Source organism: Bufo gargarizans, chromosome 4 (genome assembly GCF_014858855.1).
Source record: "Bufo gargarizans isolate SCDJY-AF-19 chromosome 4, ASM1485885v1, whole genome shotgun sequence".
Taxonomy (NCBI): domain Eukaryota; kingdom Metazoa; phylum Chordata; class Amphibia; order Anura; family Bufonidae; genus Bufo; species Bufo gargarizans.
The window spans coordinates 339,837,550-339,852,263 of record NC_058083.1 but is presented as its reverse complement, the minus strand read 5'-3'; the positions used below and the strand labels follow the sequence as shown (position 1 = coordinate 339,852,263).

Here is a 14,714-nt window from a genome sequence, read left to right as displayed (position 1 = left end):
ATTCCCCATTCTGTCAGTGTTAGAGATAGAAGCATTGAGGGAGGGAATGTGCTAATTTGCAGAGGGTGGTACTATGGAACTGAACCCAAGTTCGGGAAAAAGTTTTTAACAGTAGAAATAAATTTTTGAAGTTATTACCTGAAGTCTCGCCAGACTTCGAAGTAATAACTTTGGTTCATCTGAGCCAATACATTCTAATAGAGTACAGGTATTGGACAGATAACTCACTTTGATTCACCACACCTGGTGCTCAGGTTCAAAAGAAACACCCCCTAGGTCTGAGTTTAAAAAGTTTTTGAAAAGATGGAACCGGCACTCAGAACAGTTGGAAATCACGTGGAAATAGAATAACTAAAATGTATTACACTACATAGACATGTATACATATAGGTAAAAATATATAAGGAGTACATATAGGGAGGATACGGATGCAGCTTGTTTGATACAGCGAATCCTGAATGTGATATATCTACATCTGCATGAATATAGTGATATCCATACGCCTTCTATACATTGTTTTTTATTGTTGCTTTTTATGTACTTTTAATATATTTTTACCTATATGTATACGTGTCTATGTAGTGTAATAAATTTTAGTTATTCTATTTCCACGTGATTTCCAACTGTTCTGAGTGCCGGTTCCATCATTTCAAAAACATTCTAATGCTGTACCGAATGCTAACTCCGTACAGTATTCAAAGTTTTATGTGAATTATGTGAAGTCGATTCGCTTAGCCCTAAGAAGAGATCACCCCACAAAAAAAAACACTCACATAGCTCTGTATGCATAACTACAAAAAAGTTACAGGGGTCAGTATATGGCAATGAAAAGAAAAGACAAATTTTTTCAAATTTTTTTTCAGTATTAAAACACAAGAAGAACTATACAAATGTGGTATTGCCCTAATTGTTCTGACTTGGAGAATTAAAAACACAAGTCACATAGTGAATACCTATGGCGCAATTACATTTTTTTCCCCCAATTCCACCTCATTTGGAATTTATTTTCCAGCCTCCCAGTACATTGTATAAAAATTAGTGCCATTTCTTGTCTCACAAAAAAACAAGTTCTCATACAGATATGTAAATGGAAAAATAAAGAAGCTATGTCTCCAGGAAGGCAGGGAGTAAAAAATGAAAACGCAAAAACGGAAAATCGCTCCGTCAGGAAGGGTTTGAGCATTAATAGGACCTGATATTAGCCAGTTTATTAAATATTTTGGATTAGTGTTGGTCATTTGCATGGTCTCGCTAGAAAACAGCCCACACGTATTAAGTAATACTAATGCATTATGATCCATAGAGCTTCCATAATGTAGATCTGTATCAGTATGTTTAAAAACACGCTTGTGTGAAACTGACTTATGAAACTTACACAGAGCAGGTTTGGTCAGTATCATAAGACCATAAACAGAAGTGTATTCTAAACACACAAAAAATCACTGCACTTCTCGTTCTGACTGTATATATGAATCCAACATACTGACCAAATGTGAAGGTGGCCCTAAACAATTGTCATTGTGCTGTATGATTATGATGGATAACCAGTGCTACATCTCCTGTTTATTCATGGGACCTGTTCTACAGAAAATCTAAACTTTTTACCTTTTCTTCAGGCGGATTCCATTAGAAGAAATACCTGAGAATGAGCAGGAATGTGCTCAGTGGCTACACAGACTATACCAGGAAAAAGTAAGACATTACCTATTGCTTTCCTTTGCTGTATATCATCTCACTTTTAATGTGAGATAGAAATATTATAAGCTGCTCACATTCATGCACATACTCCCAGTCTGTTGGCATATCAATATATATCGGGATAGTCTTTACAGGCTGTATTATATCAAAGTACATTCATTAAAAAAAGGCTGGTTTTCTTTCACCAATCAGTTCCCTAAGGCCTCATGCACACGACCGTTGTTTGGGTCCACATCCGAGCCGCCATACTTTTTCCACCTGCGCTGTGAATGTTTACATGGTGTGTGCAATAAAAACATGGTAACATTTTATTCTTTGTGTGTTATTAGTTTAAGCAGACTGTGACTTGTCTGTTGTTGTGACTTAGATGAAGATCAGATCACATTTTATAACCAATTTGTGCAGAAATCCATATAATTCCAAAGGGTTCACATACTTTTTCTTGCAACTGTATTTTATTAGTTTGGACATTTTTGGATGCAGCAATACCTATTGTAGTAATTTTTTTTGTTTATTTTTAAGGGGAGGGGTGATTTGAATTTTCAATATTTGTGGTTTTTTTCACAGTACTTTTAAGTTTACTTTTGAACATGCGATCTGATTGCTTGTACCATAGACTGCAACTTGTAGGAGATTATTACAAGTTGCTTGTCAGACCATTCCTCGGGCATGGCTTTTCAGGTGTCCCACTATGACAGCCCTTGGAGTCCTTATTAATACTTCAGGCTGCCATAGTAACTGATCGGAGCCCCACGATTTTACCACAAAACCTTTGATCAGAGGACAGGGGTAGCCCTTTACGTCTAACGCCACAGATGTGTCGTGGTCGCTATTTCTGGCCACATCTGAGGGATTAGCATTATCTGTGATCCCGGTCATTGCAGTCGGGTGTATTACACAGCCAGCACTCACCGCCAGCTCATAGTGTAAGCCCGCTCCATAAAACTGCCTAACACATATGTTGTACAGGTATGTCATATAGCGTTAAGGGGTTAGCAGGATCCTGTCGTCCGTTTCATGCTGCCCAAAACAAGCAGCATGGAATCCTGACAGGCTCCCTCACTGCAGAGTGCTATCTTTAACTTTGAAAGTTGAGGCTAGTGTTGAGCGAAGCGAGCTTTGGCTACTTCATCCGAAATCGCTTCATTCAAAACGCCAGAATAATACTGTATAGAGATCCATCTCCGTACAGTATTAAAATGTATGGGCTCCGATGAGCCGAAGTAAGTTAGTCGCGAAGTTGCATGTGACTTTGTTAAATAACTTCGGTAGTTGATCTTTAAAGTGGAAAACCGAACTCGGCTTCAGGTCCGACTAGTTCCTCCAGAACTGAAGCAGAGTTCAGTTTCAAGTTTTAAAGTGTTTTTTTAATTTAAAGATCAACTACTGAAGCTATTCAACAAAGTCACGAGCGACTTCGCAAATAACGTGCTTCGGCTCATCGGAGCCCATACATTCTAATGCTGTACGGAGATGGATCTCCGTACAGTATTATTCAGAAATTTTGAACGAAGCAACTTCGCATGAAGCATCCAAAGCTCGCTTCGCTCAACAATAGTTGAGGCATTTTAGAGAAAGCATAGTATTAAAACTTAGCCAGGCATAGGGAGAAGAGTTCAATGTGCAGCTTCGTTCCACCCTACTCCGCTTGATTTACAGGTCTCACACTATGTGCAAACGGGGAGAGACCTGTCAATCTAGCCAGCTATGGAGAAGCAAGGCAGTAGACTCTTCTCACATGTGCCCAGCTTGTTTTGAAAACTCAGAGTATGTTAAAACTTGGCACTCCCATAATGAGGGAACCTGTAGGTATTTCATGCTGCCTGTGTTTCATGATCTGTTGCTTTTAACCCTTAGATGACCTTTCAGTTTTCTGTTTTTGTGGGGGGGGTTTTCACTCCCCGCCTACCCAGTCCTAACTTTTTTATTTTTCTGTTCATATAATCTTATGAAGGATTTTATTTTTTTTTTTTTTGCGGGACAGGTTGCACTTTCTAATGGCACCATTTACAGTTGCATAGAATGTAGTGTAGTGGTCCAAATAGGGTGGAATTGAAATTTATTTTTTGGGGTTTGTTTTTTTATACGGCGTTCGTTATGTGGTAAAATTAAAGGGGTTATCCAATTTCTGAAACAGCCCCCCCATGTTCCGGGCCCCTTACAGGTAATATACTTACCCCGCTCCCGGCACCACTCCTGGTCCCTGTACACGGATGAAAGCATCAATTGTTGGTGGGGAGCAGCCAATGGCAGACGGGGACGAGCCTCCCTACCATCACCTGCGATGTTGGGGTGGCTCGTCCCTGTCCCTGCCTGCCATTGGCTGTTTTTCCCCTGACACTGGATGTTTTCATCTGTGTACATGGAGAAGCAGTGCGGGGACCAGGAGCAGCGCCGGAGGCGGGGTAACTATATTACCTGTGAGGGGCCCGGCACAATCAAGAATTGGCCGTTTTTTTGTTATTTTTTCCATTATGCGATTAATATTGTTATATAGTACATTTCAGTAAGGTGTTTTTAAGTGCGGCGATGCCCCTGAAGATTTTCTTTTTATTATTGGTTATGTACTTTTATGTACTTTTTTATATTGATTTTAGTGAAAGGGGGTGATTTTGAATTTTTAAATATTTTTTATATAATTTTTTTTAAGTCACGCTGGGTTATTATAACTGTCAATCATTAGATTGCCCATTGTGTTCTGTGATGGCTACATAGCCATCATTGAACACTTCATCTACAATATAAGAAAACCATGCTGCCACCATATATTAGTAATGCCTAACAAAGCCTGCTTTAGGCTTCTAGCTATTACTATAATGTAACAGGTCCCCTCGAGCTCAGCTGGGGAACACTGTTATGGGACCGGGAGCGCACAGCTTCCGATTCCAGACTGTTCAGATGCCGTGGTCACATTTGACGACGGCATCTAAGGGGTTAAATGTAAGCCATCAGCTTTATGGCTGATTGCATACATGCGCCACAAATCTCTGTTGTCTTAAGCCTCTTGGACACGAACGTATTCATTCCGTGGCTGTATTGCTGGCCGCATACGGCGGTTCCGTACTACGCGGGTCACCAGCCGTGTGCATTCCATATCACGGATGCGAACCCATTCACTTGAATGGGTCCGCAAATCCGGAGATGCGGTATGGAATGGAAACACGGAACCCCACGGAAGCACTACAGAGTACTTCCGTGGTGTTCCATACCAAGCTTCCGTTCCGCAAAAATATAGGACTTGTTCTATCTTTCTGCGGAACGGCCGGATCGCTGACCCCATTCAAGTGAATGGGTCCGCGATCCACATGCGGCTGCCTCACGGGTGGTGGCCGTGCATTGCAAAGCGCAATTTGCGGTTCGCCGCCCGGCCAGACCACAGCCGTGTGAAAGAACAGCAGAAACCAAGCATAAAGTGCCGACTTCCGCCATACATGTACGGCGGAGATCGCAAAGGGGTTAAAGGGAATCTGTCACCAGCGACCTCCCTATCAAACTGTTTGCAAAGACACAAAGCTGAAGTTCATGATTGAAACACAATTTTTTTATTTTCTTGGTCAGAGGCTCTGTTCCAGAGTTATGATGCTTTTTTCTTAATATGCAAATAAAGCCTATGGTGCAATGAACCGTTGCCCTTCTTTAACCCAAGGTACACTCCTTTCTGTGGCCAGTCCCTCCCTGGCTGTTTTGATTGACAGCAGTGCAAAGCACAGAGTGAGGCGCTGGCTACAGAAAGGAGTGGAGCTTGGGTGCAACAAGAGCAATGATGACGAACTAATTGTGCCAAATGCTTCATTTACATGTTAAGAAAAAGGATAATAAGTCGATAGTTGGATCAACAAGAGAAAACGTGTTTGAATCAGGTGAACCATAACTATATGTTTTTGCAACAGTTTGATATGAAGGTCGCTTGTTACAGATTCTCTTTCCACTGTAATTTCAGGTTGACTTGTACATCTCCAGGCTTCCAAACTTCCAGTTCATTATTTTGATCCCTACTGTTTTTCATACAAGCATTGACTGTAGGCTACAAGTGCCATTTATGACCTTTTGTATTCCACTTTTAATATAACGTTTCTGTTGCTTTTTGGTGCTCAATCCAATGTTTCATGTTTATGAACAAACCAAAAACTCCTCTTCACACAATGCAGTTTTCAAGCTCTATCCCTTCTGATTTTCTCATCTCTTTTTATCATGTTTGATTGAGGTTTTACTTAGAAACTGGTCCTAGACAATTTCCTATTTGAAAGTAAAATGGCACAAAATCCTCCTGTTACACTTCTAGGACTTATGGGTATTGTACGAGTATTACTATTTGTATTGAGAGAATAGGGTTCCATTTCTATACCAATGCACTCTCAATAGATTTAATTGGAGAGGTAGCCGCTGTTGTTTGTGTCCCTCTCCATTTAAAGTTCTGGTAGTTAGGAAAAGAGCCACACATAACTTCCATATATTTTAACCCATGGGATACCAGCACTGTACATGTACGGCGCTGTGGACCGTGACTTAAATCTCAGCACTCTGATTGGGCAGGTGCAGGAGCTGCTCCTTCTTGATCAGTGGAAGGGGTCCAGATGATACTGACAGCCGGACCAATGCTGTATCCGCCAGCAAAAGTAAAAACGCTGATGCTGGCACATTAACCCCTTGTATACATTCACAGGGTTTGCAGAGAGAGGGTGGGGTTCCTTGTGCTGCAGTTACAGGGTTCTGATGGCTGCTATGGCAGCCCAGTACCTTCTAAAAGCAGGCTGGGTCTCATAGGCACACTGTCAGTATAAGGCCCCATGCACACGGCCGTGTTTCACAGCCGTGTGCGGGCCGTGGAACCGCGGCCTGGATCCCTCCTGAGAGCAGGAGCGCACGGCGTCACTGGTTGCTATGACGCCGTGCACTCCCTGCTGCCGCCGCAATACAGTAATACACTGGTATGATCTATACCAGTGTATTACTGTACTGTGCCGGCAGCAGGGAGCGCACGGCGTCATAGCAACCAGTGACGCCGTGCGCTCCTGCTCTCAGGAGGGATCCAGGCCGCGGCTCCACGGCCCGCACACGCCTGTGAAACACGGCCGTGTGCATGGGGCCTAATGCCTCATACGCCGACAGTGTTCGGTCAGTGATATCCATCAGTGATTTTGAGCCAAAACCAGGTGCGGCGCTAAACACAGAACAGATGCAGATCTTTCTCTTATACCTTATGTCTGTGGAGGCTCCAAACCTGGTTTTGGCTCACAATCACTGATGGAAATCACTGACCGAACACTGACTATGTGAATGAGGCTTAACGCTATAAGGCAACGCATTACAATACACAATGTATTGTAATGCATTGTAGAGGGGATCAGACCCCCAAAAGGTGAATTTCCATAGTGGGACAAAAAAAAAGTGTATAACATAATTTAAAAAAAAGTTTCAAGTAAAAAAAACACCCCTTTTTTCCATAATCAAGTCAAATACATTGTAAAAGAGAAAAACAGACATATTGGGTATCCAAAAACCATATTGTGCTCTTTCCCTTTCGAGCCCAGCTGTGTGTCCATACAGCAGTTTTCAACCACATATGGGGTCTTTCTGCAGTATCAGGGTAAAAATTATTGAGGTTTATTTTGTTGTTAAGCCTTGCTGTGTTACAGGAACAAATGATCAAAATGGAAAATCTGCAAAAAAAAACATTTTTGAAATTTCACCTCCATTTTTATTTAATGTTTGTGGAACACCTAAAGGCTTGGCAAAGTTTGCCAAAAACTGTTGTGAATAACTCAAGGGGTGTACTTTCTAAAATTGGATCATTTATGGCTGATTTCAATTACGATATGCAAGCCCCTTAAAGTAACTTCATAACTGAACTGGTTCTTCAAAAAGTGGGTTTTGAAATTTTCTAAAAATTTTAAATTCTAAGCTTTCTAATGTGTTAAAAATAAAAATGACATTTACAAAATTATTCCACCGTAAAGTAGACATATAGGGAATGTTAAATAATAAGTATTTTTTAAGGTGTCAATATCCATCTTAAAGGCAGGGAAATTCAAATTTCGAAAACTGAATTTTTCCAAATTTTCTGTATACTTTGGATTTTTTATTTTTTTTATAAATTAAAGTTAAGACATATTGACTCAAATTTATCACTAACATGAAGTACAATGTGTCACAAGAAAACAGCCTCAGATTGGCTTGGATCAGTAAAAGCATTCCAGAGTTATTACCACATAAGGTCAGATCAGATTTGCAAAAAATGGACCTAGGATGTAAGATGAAAAGTGGCTCTGTACTGAAGAAGTTAAAGGGGAAAACTGCTTAAAATCCAGGGGCGGACATACCGCATGTGCAGCCAGTGCAGCTGCACAGGGGCCCAGAGCAGGAGGGGGCCATGAGCGCTTCCATTGTGGAAGCGCTCATCTCTATTCATCTGTATCGCTGTCCTTAGGACAGCGATATGGATGGATGCTGTGACGGGGCAGGGGAGAGGCGTCTCCCTTCTCTAGTCCTCTCATAGGCTACAGGCACTAGGCCTGCAACCTATCAGAGGACGGCGCAGGCGGCGCGATGATGTCATCATGCCGCCTGAGCCATACAGCGTGGGACACAGGACGGAAGAGGTCTGCATCGCATCGCTGAAAGCGGCAAGGAGGTAAGTATGTGAGTTTATATATTTTTTTATTTACACTTTACTAGGGGCCCTATCTGGCACTCATGGGGGCATCTACTGGGGGCCCTATCTTATGTACATGGGGGGCACTATGGAGGAGGAGGAGCACTATGGGGGCCCTATTTTAAATACTAACACACATGGGGGGCACTGTGGAGGGGGGGGAGTACGATTGGGGCCCTATTTTATATACTGGCACACATGGGGGCACTATGGAGGGGGAGGAGAACTATGGGGGCCCTATTTTAAATACTGACACACATGGAGGCACTATGGAGGGGGAGAGTACTATTGGGGCCTTATTTTATATACTGGCACACATGGGGGGCACTATGGAGGGGGAGGAGCACTATGGGGACCTTATGTTATATACTGGTACACATGGAGGGCACTATGGAGAAGGGAGGAGAGGAGCACTATGGGGGCATCTTCTGGGGCTCTATCTTATATATTGGCAGACATGGGGGGCACTAGGAAGGGGGAGCAGTATGGGGGCATTTTATACTGGCACATTGTCAGGCACCATGGGGACAAGGGGAGGCACACGATATAGGAGTATTATACTGGCACAAATTATAGGGCACTATGGGGACCTTGGCTTAACTGGGGGCACTAAGAGGTTTTTTTTGGCATTGGCACACATTATGAGGGTACTATGGGGACATTGACTCTACAGGGGGCACTAAGAGAAGGTATTTTTTTATACTGCCACACAACTGGGCACTTTTATGTACTGGCGCACATTATAAGGGGGCATTTTTCTACTGTTAATACATTATAAAGAGAATTATTACCACTGGGGACATTATGGTGGGCTTCATTACAGTTGAGGGACTATGAGGAACTTGAATACTAGTATGAGCACTATGGGAGCATTATTACTTCTGGGACACAGTGGGGTCATTATTACTGTAGAGGCACTATTACTACTACATGTTTCCTGGGTGCAGTTATTTTTTTGGACACTGTGTGCCAGTAATTATTTAAGGGGAACTATCTGTGTGTAACTTGTATAGGGAGCACAGCGGGCACAGTATTAGAGGGGTGTTGATTAGGTGGGAGGATAATGGAAAACTAGGAAACTAAGATGTCTGTCTGTCAAACCCTGCAGAAAGAAGAGATGACAGAAAGAAATCATCATGGCGGTGTGGTCTGAAACAAGAAGATGAGGACAGAGAACATCTACATCAACAAAGACGTCTCTGGATGTAACAGGTATGTGGACCTGTATTAGGCTACCTTCCCATCTGAGTTAGTGATTCTGGCAGGCTCTTCCAGCAGAGAACAGCCTTCCGGAATGCTCCAGCAGTGCTGGATGCAGACAGAATTCCCTCCGGCCACATTAACTATAATGGGGTTTGGCAGAGATCGGCCACAATCTGGCAAAAATGCAGAGAATCAGCGGGACACAAACCGCTGCATGCCTGAGTTTGAGTCCAGCCAATTCCATGCACTCTCTGCCGGATCAGGTGGCCGCGGCGTAGTGCTGCAGGTGTGAAAGTAGCCTTACCCTGTATGTTTTGTATTGCTATAAGTAATGTTAGGACGGAATAGGCTATGTTGAGAATTTGGCTTGAGGGGGGGACCAGGCACATTCTTTGCACAGGGGCCCTCTGCTGTCTGTGTCCACCCCTGTATAATCCATTGTTATTAGACTGTATTTGTGTTGGTAAAATGGGGAGGGTAATCTTTCTTTGGAGAAAATATAATTGTAACTTACAAGTCATTGAAACTTATGTAAGTATGGGCTTGTTACTGGTTGTTTTATTTTTCTAGGATGCTTTTCAAGAAGAGTACTATAAGACTGGAATCTATCCAGGCACTGCTATTGTTCCTCCCCGTAGACCATGGTCTCTACTGAACTGGCTTTTTTGGGCCTCTTTGTTATCTTATCCACTATGCAAAGTGCTTGCTAACATGATCAGCAGCGGATCATACCTCACATTGGCCATGTTTGCACTGCTCATGGTTATAGGTAAGTCTCGCAATCCTATCAGTGCACTACATATCACCATCTATTAGGATAGGGAATAATTGTTAACCCAGATTAGAATAATGTTCTAATACAAGGTGTCAACAGGATTGATCTGTGGAGAAGACATGTTACGCTGGCTTTGACAAGTATCATGCATAAACCTTAGGGTTTAGGCATTTTTTGGAGATCCGGTGACGTACTGGGGCTCTCCATGGGGCTGCCAGGAAGCCCGGTGACGTCACCGGCACTGATGGGTGGGATTTAGCGCTGCCCTAGCCAGTAAAACGGCTTGGGCAGCGCTAAAGCCCGCCCATCAGAGCCAGTGATGTCACCGAACACACTGCCGGACGGAATTTTCCGCCCGGCAGTGAGTTATTGAAAACAAAAGAGACTTTGCCCTGCGCGATTTAGCGCAGGGCAAGGGAGCGCATCAGAGCATGAGATGCTAGCCTCAGGGGGGCTGCCTGGGTGAAAAAAAAATGGTATGTCCAGGTTCAGCTCTGAACCCGGACAACCCTTTTAATGGTTGTAAGTCACACAAATCTTAACAGTGCCTGGTCACTACTCATATAATATTTTAATATATCGGATATTTTCAGATGCAATGATACCAATTATGTTTATATTTATGTGATTAATTCAGACGGCTGTATGCTGTCCGCAAAAATGCGGATCTGTTTTTATTGTGGATCAGATACTGTCCCATTCAGTTCTATGGGGCCCTTTTCTTCCATTGCACGGCACAGCAAAAAAATGAAACATGTCCTATACTTAAGTCCAGAAATAAATAAAAAAAATAGGGCCCGCTCACCTCTAGTCCAAAAATTGAGACACCCCTCAAAGTAAATTGTAAATGGAAACTTGGATTGGACTGGCACTCATATAAGGAATACAAACATGGTTTATTGAGTATAATTAAATCAAAAATATTATCACCTGTCACAAATAAATTTTCAATAAAATACAATGAATACAATAATTCATATATTAAAATCTTAATACATCAAAAAGACCAAAAATAAAAAATAATAATGTATATAGTGCAGGAACCGCTGGCACCAAACGTTCTTTGGACCCAATGGTTCCAACCGTTAAATTCAATAGACGATGGTGCCGCCAGTTACTACAAACCTAAATGGTATTCCCTTAAAACAACGATTTCATTTCCATGTATTATTCCAACTTTCACTGATTGAAGTCCCATATATTAAGAAGATCTCAGATACACAAAATTCAAGGCTTTCAATATATTGGTATTTGAAAGATAAAGCAATTTTTCAGTAAAACAGTGTATCTTTATCCACAATGTTTATACACTGTTACAGACCGGCATTTGACAGTCAGTGCTTGAAATAAATCAATAGTTCCTGCACAGCAACTTTCCAGAAAACAGTATAGCAATTTCCACAGCTGACACTGTTGCGATCAAGTTGTCTGCTGTTTGTGGTTACAGGCAGTGTATATTCTTTACATAGAAGGCTATTGATAATTCCACTATATTTGTATAGTGCGGCTCTGTTCTTTCCTTATATAATAACAGCGGTAATCACCGTGGTAGGTGTCACTTCAGTTAGAGGGTTATGAATTTCCCCACAGGTGTGGGCTTACCTCCGCCTGCCCTCTGCTCGATGGGACTAGTAGATGGTCTTTTTCCGCCCGGCAGTGAGTTATTGAAAACAAAAGAGACTTTGCCCTGCGCGATTTAGCATGAGATGCTAGCCTCAGGGGGGCTGCCTGGGTGAAAAAAAAATGGTATGTCCGGGTTCAGCTCTGAACCCGGACAACCCTTTTAATGGTTGTAAGTCACACAAATCTTAACAGTGCCTGGTCACTACTCATATAATATTTTAATATATCGGATATTTTCAGATGCAATGATACCAATTATGTTTATATTTATGTGATTAATTCAGACGGCTGTATGCTGTCCGCAAAAATGCGGATCTGTTTTATTGTGGATCAGATACTGTGCCATTCAGTTCTATGGGGCCCTTTTCTTCCATTGCACGGCACAGCAAAAAAATTAAACATGTCCTATACTTAAGTCCAGAAATAAATAAAAAAAATAGGGCCCGCTCACCTCTGTCCCCTCAGGGCCGGTGCTCTAGTCCAAAAATTGAGACACCCCTCAAAGTAAATTGTAAGTGGAAAGTAAATTGTAAATGGAAACTGCTCAAGGTAAGCCCACACCTGTGGGGAAATTCATAACCCTCTAACTGAAGTGACACCTACCACGGTGATTACCGCTGTTATTGTATAAGGAAAGAACAGAGCCGCACTATACAAATATAGTGGAATTATCAATAGCCTTCTATGTAAAGAATATACCCTGCCGGTAACCACAAACAGCGGACAACTTGATCGCAACAGTGTCAGCTGTGGAAATTGCTATACTGTTTTCTGGAAAGTTGCTGTGCAGGAACTATTGATTTATTTCAAGCACTGACTGTCAAATGCCGGTCTGTAACAGTGTATAAATATCGTGGATAAAGATACACTGTTTTACTGAAAAATTGCTTTATCTTTCAAATACCAATATATTGAAAGCCTTGAATTTTGTGTATCTGAGATCTTCTTAATATATGGGACTTCAATCAGTGAAAGTTGAAATAATACATGGAAATGAAATCGTTGTTTTAAGGGAATACCATTTAGGTTTGTAGTAACCAGCGGCACCATCGTCTATTGAATTTAACGGTTGGAACCATTGGGTCCAAAGAACGTTTGGTGCCAGCGGTTCCTGCACTATATACATTATTATTTTTTATTTTTGGTCTTTTTGATGTATTAAGATTTTAATATATGAATTATTGTATTCATTGTATTTTATTGAAAATTTATTTGTGACAGGTGATAATATTTTTGATTTAATTATACTCAATAAACCATGTTTGTATTCCTTATATGAGTGCCAGTCCAATCCAAGTTTCCATGTCCTATACTTGTCAGTAAAAATCAGGACATTGAAGTCTATGGATCAGCAAAAAAACAAACAAAATGCAATCCATTTTTTTTAACGGACATGCTGAACTGTCTGCAAAAAAAACGGATTTGGGCTCATTCATACAGCCGTGTGAATGAGCCCAAAGGGGAAGAATTATTTTTATTTTTAATATTTTTAGTGTTTTTAAAATATTTTTTCGAAAACTTTGTTCAGGGTCCTTCAGAAGGACTCTGACTGTCATAGTACCCATCTGGCATTGTTTCCGATCAGAGAGTGAGCACTATCCCTAAATCTAATTTCTCAGATGCAACAGTCATTATTGACTGCAGCATCTGAATAGTTAAACAACTGGGCTCAGAGTTATATCAAATCTCTGCCACTACACTGACAGCACCTGCTATATATGAAACGGACACAGCTTGTGCAGCAGCTCCACACACTCCTCAGGGACCAACGGAAGTAGATGTACGTTCATTGACCACCAAGAGGTTAAATCTTGATGTTGTGTTGATAGTCTGTTCCTTAATGAACTTGTCAGTAAGGGTAGTTTACAATGATCAGTGCTCCAAAAACCATATTTCCAGCAACCCACAGCGTTTCTGATTCTATGAATAGTTTTATGAATTTTGTACTTATGATTCTCTAATGCTAAATAAATGCTTATTTAAAAAAATAAGCTGCTTAAGTTGTAATAAATTCATAGCTGGTATAGATTTCATTTTCTTGCGCATGGACTGCCAGATGATGCACCAAACTTAATGTTAAGCACTGGTGCTTCAAAATACATAATCGCTATTTCTTTGTAATAGAAATGAGAATTTTTATGCAGGGCTTGTGTTGTACTCAGCAGCTATGTTTTTTCAGATCATCTACTGGTACTTTGTTTAAGGCTGCACGCACACGACTGTATGTGTTTTGCGGTCCACAAATTGCGGATCCGCAAAAAAAAAAAAAAAAAGACATCCGTATGCCCTCTGTTTTTTTGTTTTTTGGGGGGATCCATTGTAACAATGCCTAAAACGGACAAGAACAGGACATGTTCTATTTTTTTTTGCGGGGCTACGGAACGGACATACTGATGTGGACAGCACCACATACTGATGTGGTACAGACCAAAAGTTTGGACACACCTTCTCATTCAAACAGTTTTTTCTTTATTTTCATGACTATGAAAATTGTAGATTCACACTGAAGGCATCAAAACTATGAATTAACACATGTGGAATTATATACATAACAAAAAAGTGTGAAACAACTGAAAAGATGTCATATTCTAGGTTCTTCAAAGTAGCCACCTTTTGCTTTGATTACTGCTTTGCACACTCCTGGCATTCTCTTGATGAGCTTCAAGAGGTAGTCACCTGAAATGGTCTTCAAACAGTCTTGGAGTTCCCAGAGATGCTTAGCACTTGTTGGCCCTTTTGCCTTCACTCTGCGGTCCAGCTCAC

The 14,714-nt window shown here is 41.4% G+C and overlaps 1 protein-coding gene across 1 annotated transcript in view; it reads left to right on the top strand.

The window, feature by feature from the left end:
* AGPAT4 (1-acylglycerol-3-phosphate O-acyltransferase 4) overlaps positions 1–14,714 on the top strand; it is a 147,635-nt gene that overhangs the window by 130,600 nt on the left and 2,321 nt on the right. Inside the window, exons 7-8 of the mRNA XM_044291983.1 lie at positions 1,617–1,692; positions 10,124–10,322. Coding sequence (XP_044147918.1) covers positions 1,617–1,692; positions 10,124–10,322 — 275 coding nt within the window. The remainder of the gene's footprint in view (positions 1–1,616; positions 1,693–10,123; positions 10,323–14,714) is intronic.